The 14,045-nt window shown below is 45.9% G+C and overlaps 2 protein-coding genes across 2 annotated transcripts in view; one reads left to right on the plus strand and one right to left on the minus strand.

The window, feature by feature from the left end:
* LOC109201617 (CST complex subunit CTC1) overlaps positions 1-11,963 on the minus strand; it is a 172,798-nt gene extending 160,835 nt beyond the window's left edge. The window contains exons 1-10 of the mRNA XM_025905593.1: positions 11,916-11,963; positions 11,537-11,681; positions 11,261-11,463; positions 11,018-11,187; positions 10,851-10,941; positions 10,617-10,640; positions 10,048-10,471; positions 9,887-9,976; positions 9,430-9,567; positions 6,598-6,994 (exon numbers count right to left, since the gene is read on the minus strand). Of these exons, the coding sequence (XP_025761378.1) occupies positions 6,944-6,994; positions 9,430-9,567; positions 9,887-9,976; positions 10,048-10,471; positions 10,617-10,640; positions 10,851-10,941; positions 11,018-11,187; positions 11,261-11,463; positions 11,537-11,626 (1,281 nt within the window). The 5' untranslated portion in view covers positions 11,627-11,681; positions 11,916-11,963 and the 3' untranslated portion in view covers positions 6,598-6,943. The remainder of the gene's footprint in view (positions 1-6,597; positions 6,995-9,429; positions 9,568-9,886; positions 9,977-10,047; positions 10,472-10,616; positions 10,641-10,850; positions 10,942-11,017; positions 11,188-11,260; positions 11,464-11,536; positions 11,682-11,915) is intronic.
* On the plus strand, positions 3,607-6,303 carry LOC109201604 (E3 ubiquitin-protein ligase TRIM21-like). The gene is made up of 2 exons (XM_019357368.1): positions 3,607-3,706; positions 4,370-6,303. The coding sequence occupies exon 2, from the start codon at positions 4,379-4,381 to the stop codon at positions 6,035-6,037; it is 1,659 nt and encodes a 552-aa protein (XP_019212913.1). The 5' UTR covers positions 3,607-3,706; positions 4,370-4,378; the 3' UTR covers positions 6,038-6,303.
* Positions 11,964-14,045: the final 2,082 nt, after the last annotated feature.

The following is a 14,045-nucleotide window of genomic DNA, read 5'->3' on the forward strand; positions in this document are numbered from 1 at the left end:
GAATGACCTGATGGTTTTTGTCCATAAAACTACTCATCTAAGATTACCACAAAGTAAAAGATCTCTCAGCAAAATTATGCAACCTTTTAGGCACTATTGCCCCGATCAAATCAGTGAGCTGGGATTTTTTATTCTAAACATGAACTACTGTTACAGCAACAGACATGGACTACTGGTGCCCCACACAACAACTCAATGTCCACTATGTGAAGGAGTCTATACTACTGTTTATACTATACTGTCTATACTATACTGTCTATACTATACTGTCGTGGTGGACATGGCAACACTTTTTTCATGGTTACATACAGTTTTAGACTGATGTGGGCCAAAGCCTAGCACATACCTGCCAACCTTGAGACCTCAGAATTAGGGAGACATTCAAAGGGTTTTTTTTTTTTTTTTTTTTACAGTGTTTACTTATCGGAAAAAAATAAGTTAAATGTCACCGGCCTGTTCCGGGGGTGTCCAAATTCAGAGGCTGTGTCCAACTGAGGACCCGGCCTTTGCAGGCTAAGTGGGCCGGGTCCTCCGAAAGCCGGGTAGACCGGAAATGAGCGACCGTGAAATTCGGGGGTCTAGCCTTCATAATTACGTCACCTCTGCCGTCTGCTCCTTGCTGTCTAAATAAAATAAAATATAACCGGACGCTTGCGTAGATTCTCGACCGTCTCACACTTCTGTTTAATCAGTTTTCTGTTTGACATTTATTCAGCTGTGTGAAAACCCCAGAGGAACCCTCCCGAGGGATTAATAAAGTTTTATTTAATCTAATCTAATAACTTTATTCTCAGCCAAACCGATTTACTCATGAACAAATAAAACACTGAAAAAGGCCAAACAATAACATGTTTAAGTTATTTGAAGTTTACACAGCTACATTCTCGCCTGAAAACATGTTAAAAGTTTATTTCGCGACCCAGAAAGAGTAATGAGAGTAATATTAATACTAAGTAGCTGCAGTAGCAGCTATTGTTGGAAACTGGAATTGGCTGGGCCAATCTAGGATATGGTTTTTCAATTTTGTTGTGGAAAATCGGGAGAAATTGGGGAGAATGGTGGCTCCGGGAGCTTTTCGGGAGGGGCACTGAAATTCGGGATTCTCCTGGAAAAATCGGGAGTGTTGGCATGTATGGCCTGGTATTGCCTGTAACGTTATTATGACGGACACATTTTATGAGCGAACTTGACTTTAAGTGACTTACAGGTTTCTTTGAAAAATACTTTCTTATATGCACGTTCTTCCTCTTTGCTCCCGTCCTCCTCGCAGCGCAGGTTTGCCGCTGCTAAAACTAAACAGAGCTCCCTGAAAGGCACAGCCAATCACATTGGCCATATTTGTCACATGAGGTAGGACTCCAGTAGAGAACGTAATTTAACTCTTTCTGCACCGCTGGGTGACTGAGACGCTGACAGATCGATTTTTTCTTTCTATCGGGTTTGTATTTCTTTACTCGCAGAGATCAAATTATTGGTGGGGACAATTCAATAATCGCTGGATATTGGTGGGGACATGTCCCCTCCGTCCATGCCAAATCGACGCCCTTGTTCATGAGTCTAACACAGTGGTTCTTAACCTGCGTTCGATCGAACCCTAGGGGTTCGGTGAGTCAGTCTCAGGGGTTCGGCAGAGCCTCCACCGCGGAGGTCACAGAGGTCCAGACACACCCGAATTATATGTAAATTGTTGATGACACGCCCCCTTCTGGCCATCACTGGCTGCAGACTGTCACACTACACTGCTTGGCCAATCAGGGCTGCGGGGAATGTAGCGTGCGCAGTAGTCAACATGTGAATGTCGTGGTAGTACTTCGTGTGATTTATTTTAACATTTTAATCCATACTAACTATGTCGGGCAAAAGAAGAAAGTGGTCGGACGAATATGTACAGTATTTGCTGGGAGTTTGCAACCCTATTAGTTAGGTTGCTTAATATTTCTGCTAAGTACTCTTTAAAATACCACAATAGGGAGGAAGGAGTAGGTTTAAGTTACGTTTTAAGTTAGGTAAGGTTTATTAGATTGATCAGTGTTGCTGAACTATGAAATATTTTGGGTGCAGTGTATTTTTTACATACAGGTATAACAGAATAGCTTTAGTGTTGTTGTTTATTTAAAGTTGAGTATGAACTTATACAAAATGCAGCAAGATATAAAAAAAAAACAGTTTTATTGATTAAAAAACACACTATATCGGATTCATATCGGTATCGGCAGATATCCAAATTTATGATATCGGTATCGGACATAAAAAAGTGGTATCGTGCCATCTCTAATTACAACACCACAGCAGGTTGTTTTAAAGACTTTTCTGGGTTAATGTTTGTTTGTTGGCATAAACATGTCTGTGATCGTTGTGTTGTTCTTTCTGATGCAGTATTTCATGTAACTCGGTGCTAAAATCATAACAATTAAGTTTAACAGTTCTAGTGCTCATGTGTCAGCTAGCATACAGCCTGTTTCAGTTGCTTCTGCTTTTACTCTTTACTCTAATTTTTTTTTTTTACACTTTTTTCTTTGTCCTTTACTGAGTGTGTTCATCTGATTGGTTAGCTTTTTTTCAAATATGTGGGTCTAGAGACTTCTTGTTCTGCTGTTACTTTCACTGAGGAATGGGACCGCAGCACAGCAGCTACACACCAGAGATCAGCTGAGCCGCCTGATGCTGGTGTTGCAGATTAACTGGTGTCTCAGATTAACTGGAGACGGTCAAACAGATGTGTGACAGACTTGCTTTAAGGAGCAGCTGCCAACAAACCAGCAAATAAACACTGAGTATTTCATGTGTGACATTTGTGAGCTTAAACACAGTCCGTCAGTCTTTTTGCTCTTGAACAATAAATATTAAAAACTGTCTCGAGTTTATTTGGTGATGTTCTCATGCACGAGGCGAAAACAGCAAACAAACGTCACAGTAAATCTTTCCAGCTGATGGTGGGCATCCTCCACCTGCTGAATCCACTTCAGCCTCTTCCTGCTCATGTTCCTGTTTAGAGGCACAGTCAGTCTGTACAATGGAGAAAACTGAACACAGGAATATTTGGATTTTCCTTCTTTTTCCCAGTTCATGTTCAACTTGTCTGATTCAAGCTGGGAATATTTATTAGAATTCAAATTTAGACAGAAATAAAGTGAATAATATTATTTTATTATTACATTGATGTAGCACATGGTTCAGTTAGCTTTGTATAAACACATGTGTTAGAAATGTTCTTCAATCAGCTCTTTTTACTCTTACATTTCACAGCCAGTACTTTTTTACTTTTACTTGAGTAAAAAAGATGAATTAGTACTTGGAGTATTTTTAACAGTAGTACTTCTACTTCAGTACACACTGTGTGTACTTTTACCACCTGTGTCTGAGACCTCCTTCAGGGTCCACCTGAAGCTCTCAGTCTGCTGTGGAAAAAGGAAATCCAGGTGAGTTTCTCCTGATCACCTGAGGCCGTCATTACTGTGTAAACCCACTACTCACTCCTCCCACCTGCTGCACACAGTCACTGAGTACAGACCAGCTTATTCCTGTAAAGGGAGAGGCAGCAAAACCAGACAAACAGGTGCAGGGAGAGGTGGAGCAAAGACGAGAAGGTCATCGTCATTTTCCATAAGTGAAAGTGTGAGAGAGCAGCAGCAGAGCTGCAGTCGAGTCCTGTTTGTCTCTAAAAGAAGATTCACTGGAGTCCATCAGGTTTCTCTCAGCAACAGTGGTGAGTGCAGCTGATCACACTTCCTGTTTCTACACAAATCTTCACTCTGTTCACTTCATGCTGACTCATCACAGTCACACTGGATCCATAGAAATCTGCTCATGTAACCACAGATCCACTGTAGGAACATGGAGCTGCTGCTTCAGTCTCACTGTGGCTCTGCTCAGGACTGTGGACTCAGTCTGTGCTCTGGACTTCAGACTGACTCCACACTTCCTGTTTATTCATCACTTCCTGTTCCTATTAGATTGATTCTGGATCTGATTGATCATAAGGATTACAGACGTGAAAACACCTGTTTATTCTTTATTGATATAAAGCCTTTGATACTGTAAACCAGCAGATTTTGGTCAGTACTTCAAAAAGTCATTCAGACATTTTACAAAGAGAGATTATCTGACTTAGTGTATCCTGTAAGAGTGACAGATGTTACTGAATCATTCAACTGTTACCAGTTTACATGCATGTGGAAAGTTAACACAGTGAGGCCATTGTAATGGGAGACGTTAAACAAATAGGCTTATCAGGGATGTAAATGACGGCCAAGCAGAAAACAAGGTCATAATTCTCTCTGTGAGGGAGGAGCCTCGCTTGTTTCTCTCTTTTTAAAAATGAAATTTAAAGTGAATTTTGAATCAAATTTTTCTTTTCTTTCTCCCTCAGAGTGCAGACATGTCTGCTGCCAGCAATCTGCGATCTGAAGATCAGTTTCTGTGCTGCATCTGTCTGGATGTGTTCACTGATCCAGTCACTACATCATGTGGACACAACTTCTGCAAAACCTGCATCAGTCAGCACTGGGACATGAATGTCATCTCTCAGTGTCCCTTGTGTAAAGAGACTTTCTACACTAGACCTCAGCTGAGGGTCAACACCTTCATCTCTGAGATGGTTGCTCAGTTCACACGTGAAGCTCAGCAGAAAGCCAGCAGCAGCAGCTCAGAGCAACAAGCTGCCAAACCAGGAGAAGTTCCCTGTGACGTCTGCACTGGAACCAGACTGAAGGCCCTGAAGTCCTGCCTGGTGTGTCAGACCTCCTACTGTCAGACTCACCTGGAGCCTCATCTGACAGTGAAAGGCCTGAAAAGACATCAGCTGATTGATGCTGTGGAGAACCTGGAAGGCAGGATGTGCATGAAGCACGATAACCTTCTGCAGCTGTTCTGTAAGACCGACCAGACATGTGTCTGCACGCTGTGCTCTGTTTTAGACCACAAGAACCACGAGTTTGTTCCTCTGAGAGAAGAATATGAAGGAAAGAAGGCAGAGCTGGAGAAGACAGAGGCTGAGATTCAGCAGATGATCCAGAAGAGACGACTGAAGATTCAGGAGATCACAGAGTCGGTGAAGATGAGTAAAGATGCTGCAGACAGACAGAAAGCAGAAGGTGTTCAGGTCTTCACTGCTCTGATGGAGTCTGTTGAGAGACGCCTGAAGGAGCTCATGAAGGAGATCGAAGACAAACAGGAAACTACAGAGAAACAGGCTGAAGGTCTCATCAAAGATCTGGAACAGGAAATCTCTGAGCTGATGGAGAGAAGCTCTGAGGTGGAGCAGCTCTCATACTGTGAAGACCACCTCCACTTCCTCCAAAGCTTCTCCTCCCTGAAAGCTGCTCTACCCAGCAAGGACTGGACAGAGGTCAGAGTTCATCCACCATCATATGAGGGGACTGTGGTGAGAGCTGTGGCTCAGCTGGAGGAGACAATCAGGAAACTCATGAAGAAGAAGCTGTTTGAGGCTGAGCTGCAGAGGGTGCAGCAGTATGAGGTGGATGTGACTCTGGATCCTGATACAGCTCATCCTCAACTCATCCTGTCTGATGATGGAAAACAAGTGAAGTATGGTGATGTGAGGAAGAATCTTCCAGACAACCCAGAGAGATTTTCTCAGTGTCATTGTGTTTTAGGAGAGCAGAGTTTCTCTTCAGGCAGATTTTACTTTGAGGTTCAGGTTAAAAGAAAGACTGAGTGGACTTTAGGAGTGGCCACAGAGTCGATCAACAGGAAGGGAAAAGTCACACTGAGTCCTCAGGATGGTCTCTGGACTGTGAGGCTGAGAAATGGAAATGAGTACAAAGCTCGTGCTTCCCCTTCAGTCCCCCTCTGTCTTCATCCTGGTCCTGAGAAGGTGGGGGTGTTTGTGGATTATGAGGAGGGTCTGGTCTCCTTTTATGATGTAGGTGCTGCAGCTCTGATCTACTCCTTTACTGGCTGCTCCTTCACTCACGAACTCCACCCATACTTCAATCCCTGTCTGAATGATGGAGGTAAAAACTCTGCACCTCTGATCATCTGTCCTGTCAATCAAACGGAGTCGATCAACGACTGATTTTATTTGATGAATGATTGATTTTTCTTGAAGGGACCATATGAACATATTGAGTGTAAATCCTCTACAGTCTCCATGTTTCTATAGAATCTGATCATCAGGACTCTGATTCACACTTTGATTCTCATGGAGTTTGATTTGAACAGAAGAAAAGTTGAATCAGGAAATGTTCCCACTGATGGAGACTCGAGCTGAAGAGCAAATATCAGAGAATAAATGTCCAAAAGCTTCATTTACAATAAAGTTTGTTCAATGCTTTGAGTGAATCCAGACTCATGTGTGGCTGTTATACGGAGCATCAGAGTCCAGCTGAGTTATGTTGGATACAAACTGCTTATTTTGGCTCTGTGAGGATTTTTGTTCACTGAAAACTGATAAGACGGATAATATTCAAAGAACTCTGTAGAGATTCATGCATCCATGTTCTCCACCTGCAGGTGTGGAGGAGAAAGGTGGAGCACAGCCTGCTGCATCCTTCCAGTCACATCATTTTGATGATTATATTTCCATGTTGTGATGATTTGGGTTAAAGAGAAACAGAGTTGAACGGCTGCAGTCACCTGAGACTCATACCTGAAGCACTGACGCCTGCAGTTCCTCTAGTGTCCAGCAGAGGCAGCAGTGAGTCAGCCCCCATAGACCCCCATGTTAAAACTTCACAGCAGAAAGCAAAAGCCTGATACACAAACCACCTGTGTGTTTGTACCTGAGTGTGTGTGTCCAGAGTGGGCAGTCCTGTTGTTCACACTGATCCTTTCAGACACCACACCCTGAAAACACACCAGCTCTGAGCTGAAACACACACACACACACACACACACACACACACCAGTAAGAGTTTAAAGCAGGCTGGAGCTGCAGTTCCTCAGATGGCCACAGGGGGCGACTCAGTGAGGGATGAGCAGTTTACCTGCAGTTTAAGACCTCTGAGACAGACAAGACTGTGGGTGGGACGGCCTGAAAACAGAATAAAGATGGAAAATGTGACGTCATTTAGGGGTAAAACCGCAAAGGATTGTGGGTAAGAGTGGCAAGCGGTGCTAGCGCACTCAGGCTTTCACACGAAAACAGTCACACAGCGATAAAAAGAAACAAAGAATGGCAAGAAGCTGTTGTATTATTAACTGGAATGGCCGGTCGCATGACAGCCACGGGAAGCCGACGGGTAAAGAGATCGTTTTTTATCGGATTACGTTGTGGAAGAGAAATTCAAGCCATGTTTCCGAAGTAACAAAGAGCCAACGGATGGCCTGGATTGCAGCCATTCGAAGACCAAATATAACGTCCCAGAACACTCCAGCTCACATGTTAGTCTGCTCCAAGCATTTCTACAAAGTTAAGTCTTCTGTTGTAGTTATTACGCGATTTATCATAACATAATTGTTGATGTATGTTACAAATAAGTCTTATATTGATTTGAATTGAATTTGTTGCGCTATGCTGCTTTGTTTACTGTGGCTTTGCGGGCCAATGTTTGTTGTGTTTTGTGTTTCTCTATCAGCCTGGGTCAGACCGAGGTTAAAGCTGCTACCACAGCCAGATTTGATCGGTTAAGAGAGAGAGCGATATCAAAACAGCCACGAAAAGTCCCGCATAGATGTGCCCAAGTGTTGTATTGAAGCAAGCAAGTGATGAATAACTGTTTTCCACTATGTTGTTTTGCAATGTTTTTTTTGTTCTTGTATTGTTGATTTGTTTTTCACGAAGCAGCTTATAAAGCTGATGGATTTTTACAGTTTTGTTTCTTTCTTGTAAGATTCTATAGTAGAATGAAACAATAACGCCAGTTATAAATAAAGACAATAAATTGAATGAATTATGAAACACTCATTTTATTTCTATTAGATCTGAATGCTAGCCTGTTACGTCCCCACATAAAAAGCTAGGCGATGAGGGTGGGGGGCAGTAACAGTTGGATCCGGGTGAAATGAAAAGAACGCCAGGCAGATGGTATTTAACACAAAATTAGTCTTTATTATAATCAATTAACTCAATAATCATATAAAAGGTAACAACGGAAAGAGACAGCACTGCTGCTTTAGTTATAACTCAAACAGGTCAACCCAAAGAGAAAGGTGACCACTTCAACAAAGAAAACAACTATAAGGCTTCAACAGAAAAAGACAGCAACGCTGCTATTAGCACAAACTAGGCAGGCCAAACAAAGTAATGGAGGCCGCCGTCACTCAAGCAAAAACACTGCCCAGTTGAGCTACTCACAACAAGCCACGCACAGTGGGGCTGGTCACACGCACACAGCAGGCCTTTTCCACACCTAGGCTGGAAACACACACTATCCACCACAGATGAAAATCCACCAGAAGCCTCTCCCACCTCCACACTGCTCTCCTCCAGCTTATATCACCTCTCAGGGTAATTGGTGGTAACGAGGGCAGATGAGCAGCAGGTGTGTCCTAACGGAGAAGGAAGGGGCGGAGAGAGACAAGGGGAGGGGCAAGAAAGAAGGAGGAGAAGAGGGAGAAGACAACACCACACCCACACACTCCCACAGCCTCACAGGATGTAACATAGCCCTTGATGCAGTGTTTTGATTTTGTTGCCACTTGTACCCACAGCGCAATGCGCGAAAGTCACATGGTCTGTCAATCTCTATAAAAAAGGTTTAAGGGTCCTGGAGGAAGACGGGGAGTAAACCATGGCCGTTTATCAATTCTCAAGTACTCGCCAAGAATGCACGGGAGTACGGACTCACCGAGAACGCGAGCACGGACTCGCGATATGTACAATTGAAACACCTGCATACGTGATGATGTCACAGGTCCGGAGTTTTTACTGCCGTCCCCTCCTAATTTAACTGTGAGTAACATGTTATGAAGCTTAACTTGAATCACAGCCAAACCGGTTTACTCAGGAGCAAATAAAACACTGAAATAAACCAAACATTAACATTTAGAATGGATCTAAGTGACTTATATATCATTTTTAACCTCAGTAGTGAAACCTCTATTAATACAAATAGTGTACATGTACATACGTGTACATACCTTAATAAAAACAAGCAGGTGAGATGTTAGAACGCTTGTATTTGTATTTTAGTGGACACTCAATACAGCTGCTGGGGTTTCTTTAACCTGAGTAGTGAGAAGACCGCGAGCAGGGGGGGGGGGGGGGGGGGGGGGTGGAAACGAGTCCGCTGTTGAGTTTTGGGCGAAATGCATTCTGGGATATTTAGCTGTACCAAGTCCACACCGATGCATGCTCGATAAAACAGGCGGAGCGAGAACACATCCGGGACTTTTTCGTGTTCTCGGCTTGATGCGTACTTCGAATTGGAACAGTACTTGGTCTCCGACTGATGACGTATCACGAGTACACGAGAACGCAAGTACGCACAAGTACGCATATTGATAAACGGCCCATGTGTGTGTTACCCGTCTGCAGGTGGGCAGCAGCAGTGGGCGTGTCAGAGTGTGGAATCTCCAACCACGTCTGACTTGTAGGGTTGACTCAGCATGGAGATCCACCCCACTGCACCCAGAAACTCCACAGCCAATCAAAACACTGGGATCCTGATTGACAGACACATGGGCCAATCAGCTGCAAGGATTCAGGTCATATCAACTCACAAACAGGAATGTTGGGTGTCATCTGCATAGCAGTAAGAATGTAAGCTGTGTTTTGATGATACTGCCAAAAGCAAGCATGTATAATGTAAACAGAACTGGTCCTAGCATTGAACCCTGTGGAACTCCATAATTAACCTCAGTGTGTGAACAAGTACAGTTAAAGCTGAAAATCGTTCATGTGTACTAATACCAGAGAGCAGAGACCGATGAGGCAAACCTCTGGCCACGCCCCTTAATGACATCATCAAAGCTGGGTTGATACCTGAGTGTTAGCGGCGCTGAGTCTGTAGAAACATCCAGGCTGGAGGACAGGAAACCACCGCGTACACACACCTGAGAAAACCAGCACCACCTGCAGGCACACACACACGTAACTGTGTATCCAGGTGAGCTCAGGTAAGCCCACACAGGTGCGTCTCTCACCTTTCTCTCCTGCTTTTGTTCACTTTCTTTCTCTATCATTGGTTCATTCTTTGGGTCCCGCCTCCAGCTGACCACTGGACCAATCACAGCAACTTTCACTGAGAAGCACAGTCTCAGCCCTGCCTCCTGATCCTCTGCCTCTACCCCTGTATTCCTCCAGGACACACCCTCCTTCTGCTCCACCCTGATCACCATGGAGACACAGGGCCAGGGGTTGCTGGTGTCTCCTTCTTCTTCTTCTTCTTCTTCTTCTTCTTCTCTTCTCTTCCTCTTACTCCCAGCAGTCTCTTCTTCTTCTTCTACTGTCTGCTTCCTGGCAGTGACATCCCCTCCTGGCTCCTCCCCCTTGTGTCTCAAGTGTGTCTCCATGGCAACAGATGGACTCAGGATGTGCAGGTGGTCCAGAGAGAGCTGAAGGTAAACCCTGTGAATTGAACCCAGCTTTATTTAACTCATAATGTTTACAACCAGGAAGGAAGCTCACATCCTCAACCAGTCAGACACCCTCTTACATCACAGAGAATGGACCAATGAGCAGTCAGCATGCTGCAGGTTGTGTGTGTGTGTACCTGCAGTGTTTGTGTGTGATGAACCTGTCCTGGTCCAGGTGTTGTTAGGAGGGGAAATCTGATTGGAGGAATCTCTCTGTCACCATGGTGAACTGCACCACACCCACCAGACAACCTGCAGCACACACACACACATTAAAGAATAAAGCTGTGTGTTACTGTGTGTGTGTCTGTGTGCGTGCATTGTACCGATCCAGGCGCTGTTAAAGACCGCCCTCTGTGTGTGTGATGAACCTGTCCTGGTCCAGGTGTTGGTAGGAGGGGAAATCTGATTGGAGGAATCTCTCTGTCACCATGGTGAACTGCACCACACCCACCAGACAACCTGCAGCACACACACACACACAATAAAGAATAAAGCTGTGTGTCACTGTGTATGTGTCTGTGTCCGTGCATTGTACCGATCCAGGCGCTGTTAAAGACCGCCCTCTGCGCGCCCTCCTCCTCCTCGCTGCTCTCCGTCAGCACGCAGGCTGCAGCTCCCGTGGCGTCTCTGAGCTGCATCGAGTGTTTGAACTCAGACGTCTGTGACGGCAGCTCCAGCACGCCGACCAGCAGCAGGGGGCGCTGCCTGACACACAAACAGAAAAAAATCATTGGTACATAATCACATGACTTCATGTGGGGAGCTGCTGTCACCTTACCTGACAGCGTCTCCACCCTGAGGCTCGGAGGACAGAGTCCTGCAAGACCAGGACAGGAACCCGTTGATCTGGGAGGAGGTCAGGTTGGAGCCATCAGGGGGCAGCAGAGTGCTCAGAGGGGCTGAAGACCAGCAGTCAGTCTGCAGGGACTCCAGGAGCTCCAACACACCGAGGTACCGACGGACCGCTGAGGACACGCTGTACTGCAGGGACACCGAGCACACTGAGCATGCTCCACACTCACCTGTAAGGAAGACAGGTGAGAGTGGGACCTACCTGAGTCACAGGACAGGTGTGAGGCACGTCCAGCATCTCAGAGTAGATGTCTCTGCGTCCTCGTCCTCCAGCTCTGCTCTGAGTCTCCATCAGCCTCCAGGACAGCAAGCACACACACTGCTGCCTCCAGACACCTTGGACCAGACTGAGGACCAAGACCAGGACAAGAGTGAGGACCAAGACCGGGACCAGGAGCAGGACGAGAGTGAGGACCAAGACCAGGACAAGAACCAGGACCGGGACCAGAACCAGGATGAGAGTGAGGACCCAGACCGGGACCAGGAGCAGGAAACAACCCAGAGCCAGCGGAGGACAGGAGGACAAAGGTTAGGCTCTGCTGTCTCTGACTGTGGACAGGTGGTGGTGGGTGGAGCCTCACCTGTGTGCCAGCTGCGAGCTTAGGTGACACGTCCACAGGTAATCGGACACATCACATCACAGACCCACCTTCCCATCCAGCACGTAGAGCCCCGCCCCCTTACTCACAACTTCAGTCACCACACCCTATCACAGCAGAGGAGGCTTAGTAATCAGCACACAGGTACAAACATGTGGTAGCCAATCAGAGCTCAGAGCGCTCTCACCTGGTAGCTGATGACTTTGGATTGCTTTATCCTCACAGCTGATTGGTCCAGCTCCACCTCCTCATGCTCCGCCTCCTCACAGTCGTCCTCAGCAGGCTGTGACATCAGCAGCAGAGACTCAGAGTGTGTGTGTTCCTGTGTGTGTTCCCGTGTGTGCGTGTAGTCGGCATGCAGCTCGGAGCGCTTCGTCACACACAGGATGTTGTTTCCTCTCCAGCCTCGTAGCGCACACACACGTAGAGCTGTCACACACACGCTCTGCCCAACACACACACGCTGAATCCAGCTGAGCTGGCTGCTGTCCTGCACACACACACACACACACACACACACACACACACACACACACACACACACATATACACTGAGCTTCATCAGGCTGTCCCTCCTCACCATCATCATCCTCAGAGAGCTGGTAGCTGTACGAGCATGGGCAGCGAGTGCGACTCATCCGTCAGCGTGAAGCAAAAGAAGGTCGTTCCTGCCACGGCCAGCAGAGGGCAGACTGAGCCCACCTCTCCGAACACGCTCAGCCGCTGACCTTTGACTCTGGAGCACACACACACATCTGTCACACACAGGCTGTGTCCCAATTCAGGGTCTGCACGCTTGCAGTACGCATTTTAAATGCGATTACGTCACCGCCACGCGACGACGGCTGTCCGAATTCGAACTGTACTTCAAATGCATACTCCAAATGCGCCGTCCATTTCCCCAAATATCAAGCGTGGTCCGGTGCAAACTTCGTGGTCCCATATATCCCACAATTCATAGCACGGCGGTGGGTGTGGATAATTTTGCTGCAAAATACGGCAGAAGGGAGCGGCCGAACAGTGAACTGTCAAAAGTAAGTACTGAATATGATGTCACTTATTTATGTGCGAATGTTTAATAACAAAGAACATTAAAACATTACTGTTGGCCACATGTTGGCGAAGATCACATTAGTGATGTTTGTACTTTCAGCGTTTACTTGGTTTTAAAGCCTCTACTTCCAAATATATATATAGTCGACCTTAATCTTACAGAGAATGTGATGATTTTATGGATAATTAAAGTCAGGCATATATCCATTATATCCAAAACATTTTTTTCTCCTTCATTTATGTCACACAAAGCTATATGAAACGTTTCTCGCGGTTAGTATCATGGTTGCTAGGCAACCTGAACAGCTGGACGGAGGCTAGACCGTCCCATTTCACAAGCCTCTCACTTCCGCACTTCTCATACTATAGTACGCACCGTACGTGGTACGGGTAGTGTGCGTACTTCAAGCGTGCAGACCCTGAATTGGGACACAGCCAGAGTTAGCCTGTGCCTGTTGTGTTTTGCTTGGATGTGTCGTCTTATAGGGTCAGGAGGTCAAAGGTCAGAGCTCCTGTGGGTCTGAGGGTGGCCTCATGCTGGAGAAGGATGAAGGAGTCTGACCTGAGCCCTCCAGAGGACGACAAATCAGCACAGACAGAGAGCTCCATTCAAACTTTGTTGCCATCAGTAATAATTCTTCAAATATAATTATCAGTGTTTGAGCAGTTATGATATCAGGGACAATCTGGACACGTGTGACGATACTGAACATGTCACATGACACACCTTAAACATCATGTGATCCACTTTCATTCATGTCTTCAACAGGTTGAAATGAGCTTTGAAGAAACATCCATTTAGTGCTGCAATATTCAAACGCTGCAGGAAGAAGAACAACAAAGTGATTATGGATGTTTGTGTTTCAAACAGGAAAACCCGCAGAAATAAATCACGACCTGCCAACAATATAGGAGTTTCCGAGGTGCACCTGAACGCAGCACACGTGTATCGATGCTCCTGAGTGTCCTCAAATGCCTCTCTGGGTGTTTCCCTCCTGCTCAAAGTTTACTTTCACTTTCCTTAACTTCGTGGAGCTTGTTGTTGGTGTGTGAACAAAC

The sequence above is a fragment of the Oreochromis niloticus genome, linkage group LG3 (assembly GCF_001858045.2).
Source record: "Oreochromis niloticus isolate F11D_XX linkage group LG3, O_niloticus_UMD_NMBU, whole genome shotgun sequence".
NCBI lineage: Eukaryota > Metazoa > Chordata > Actinopteri > Cichliformes > Cichlidae > Oreochromis > Oreochromis niloticus.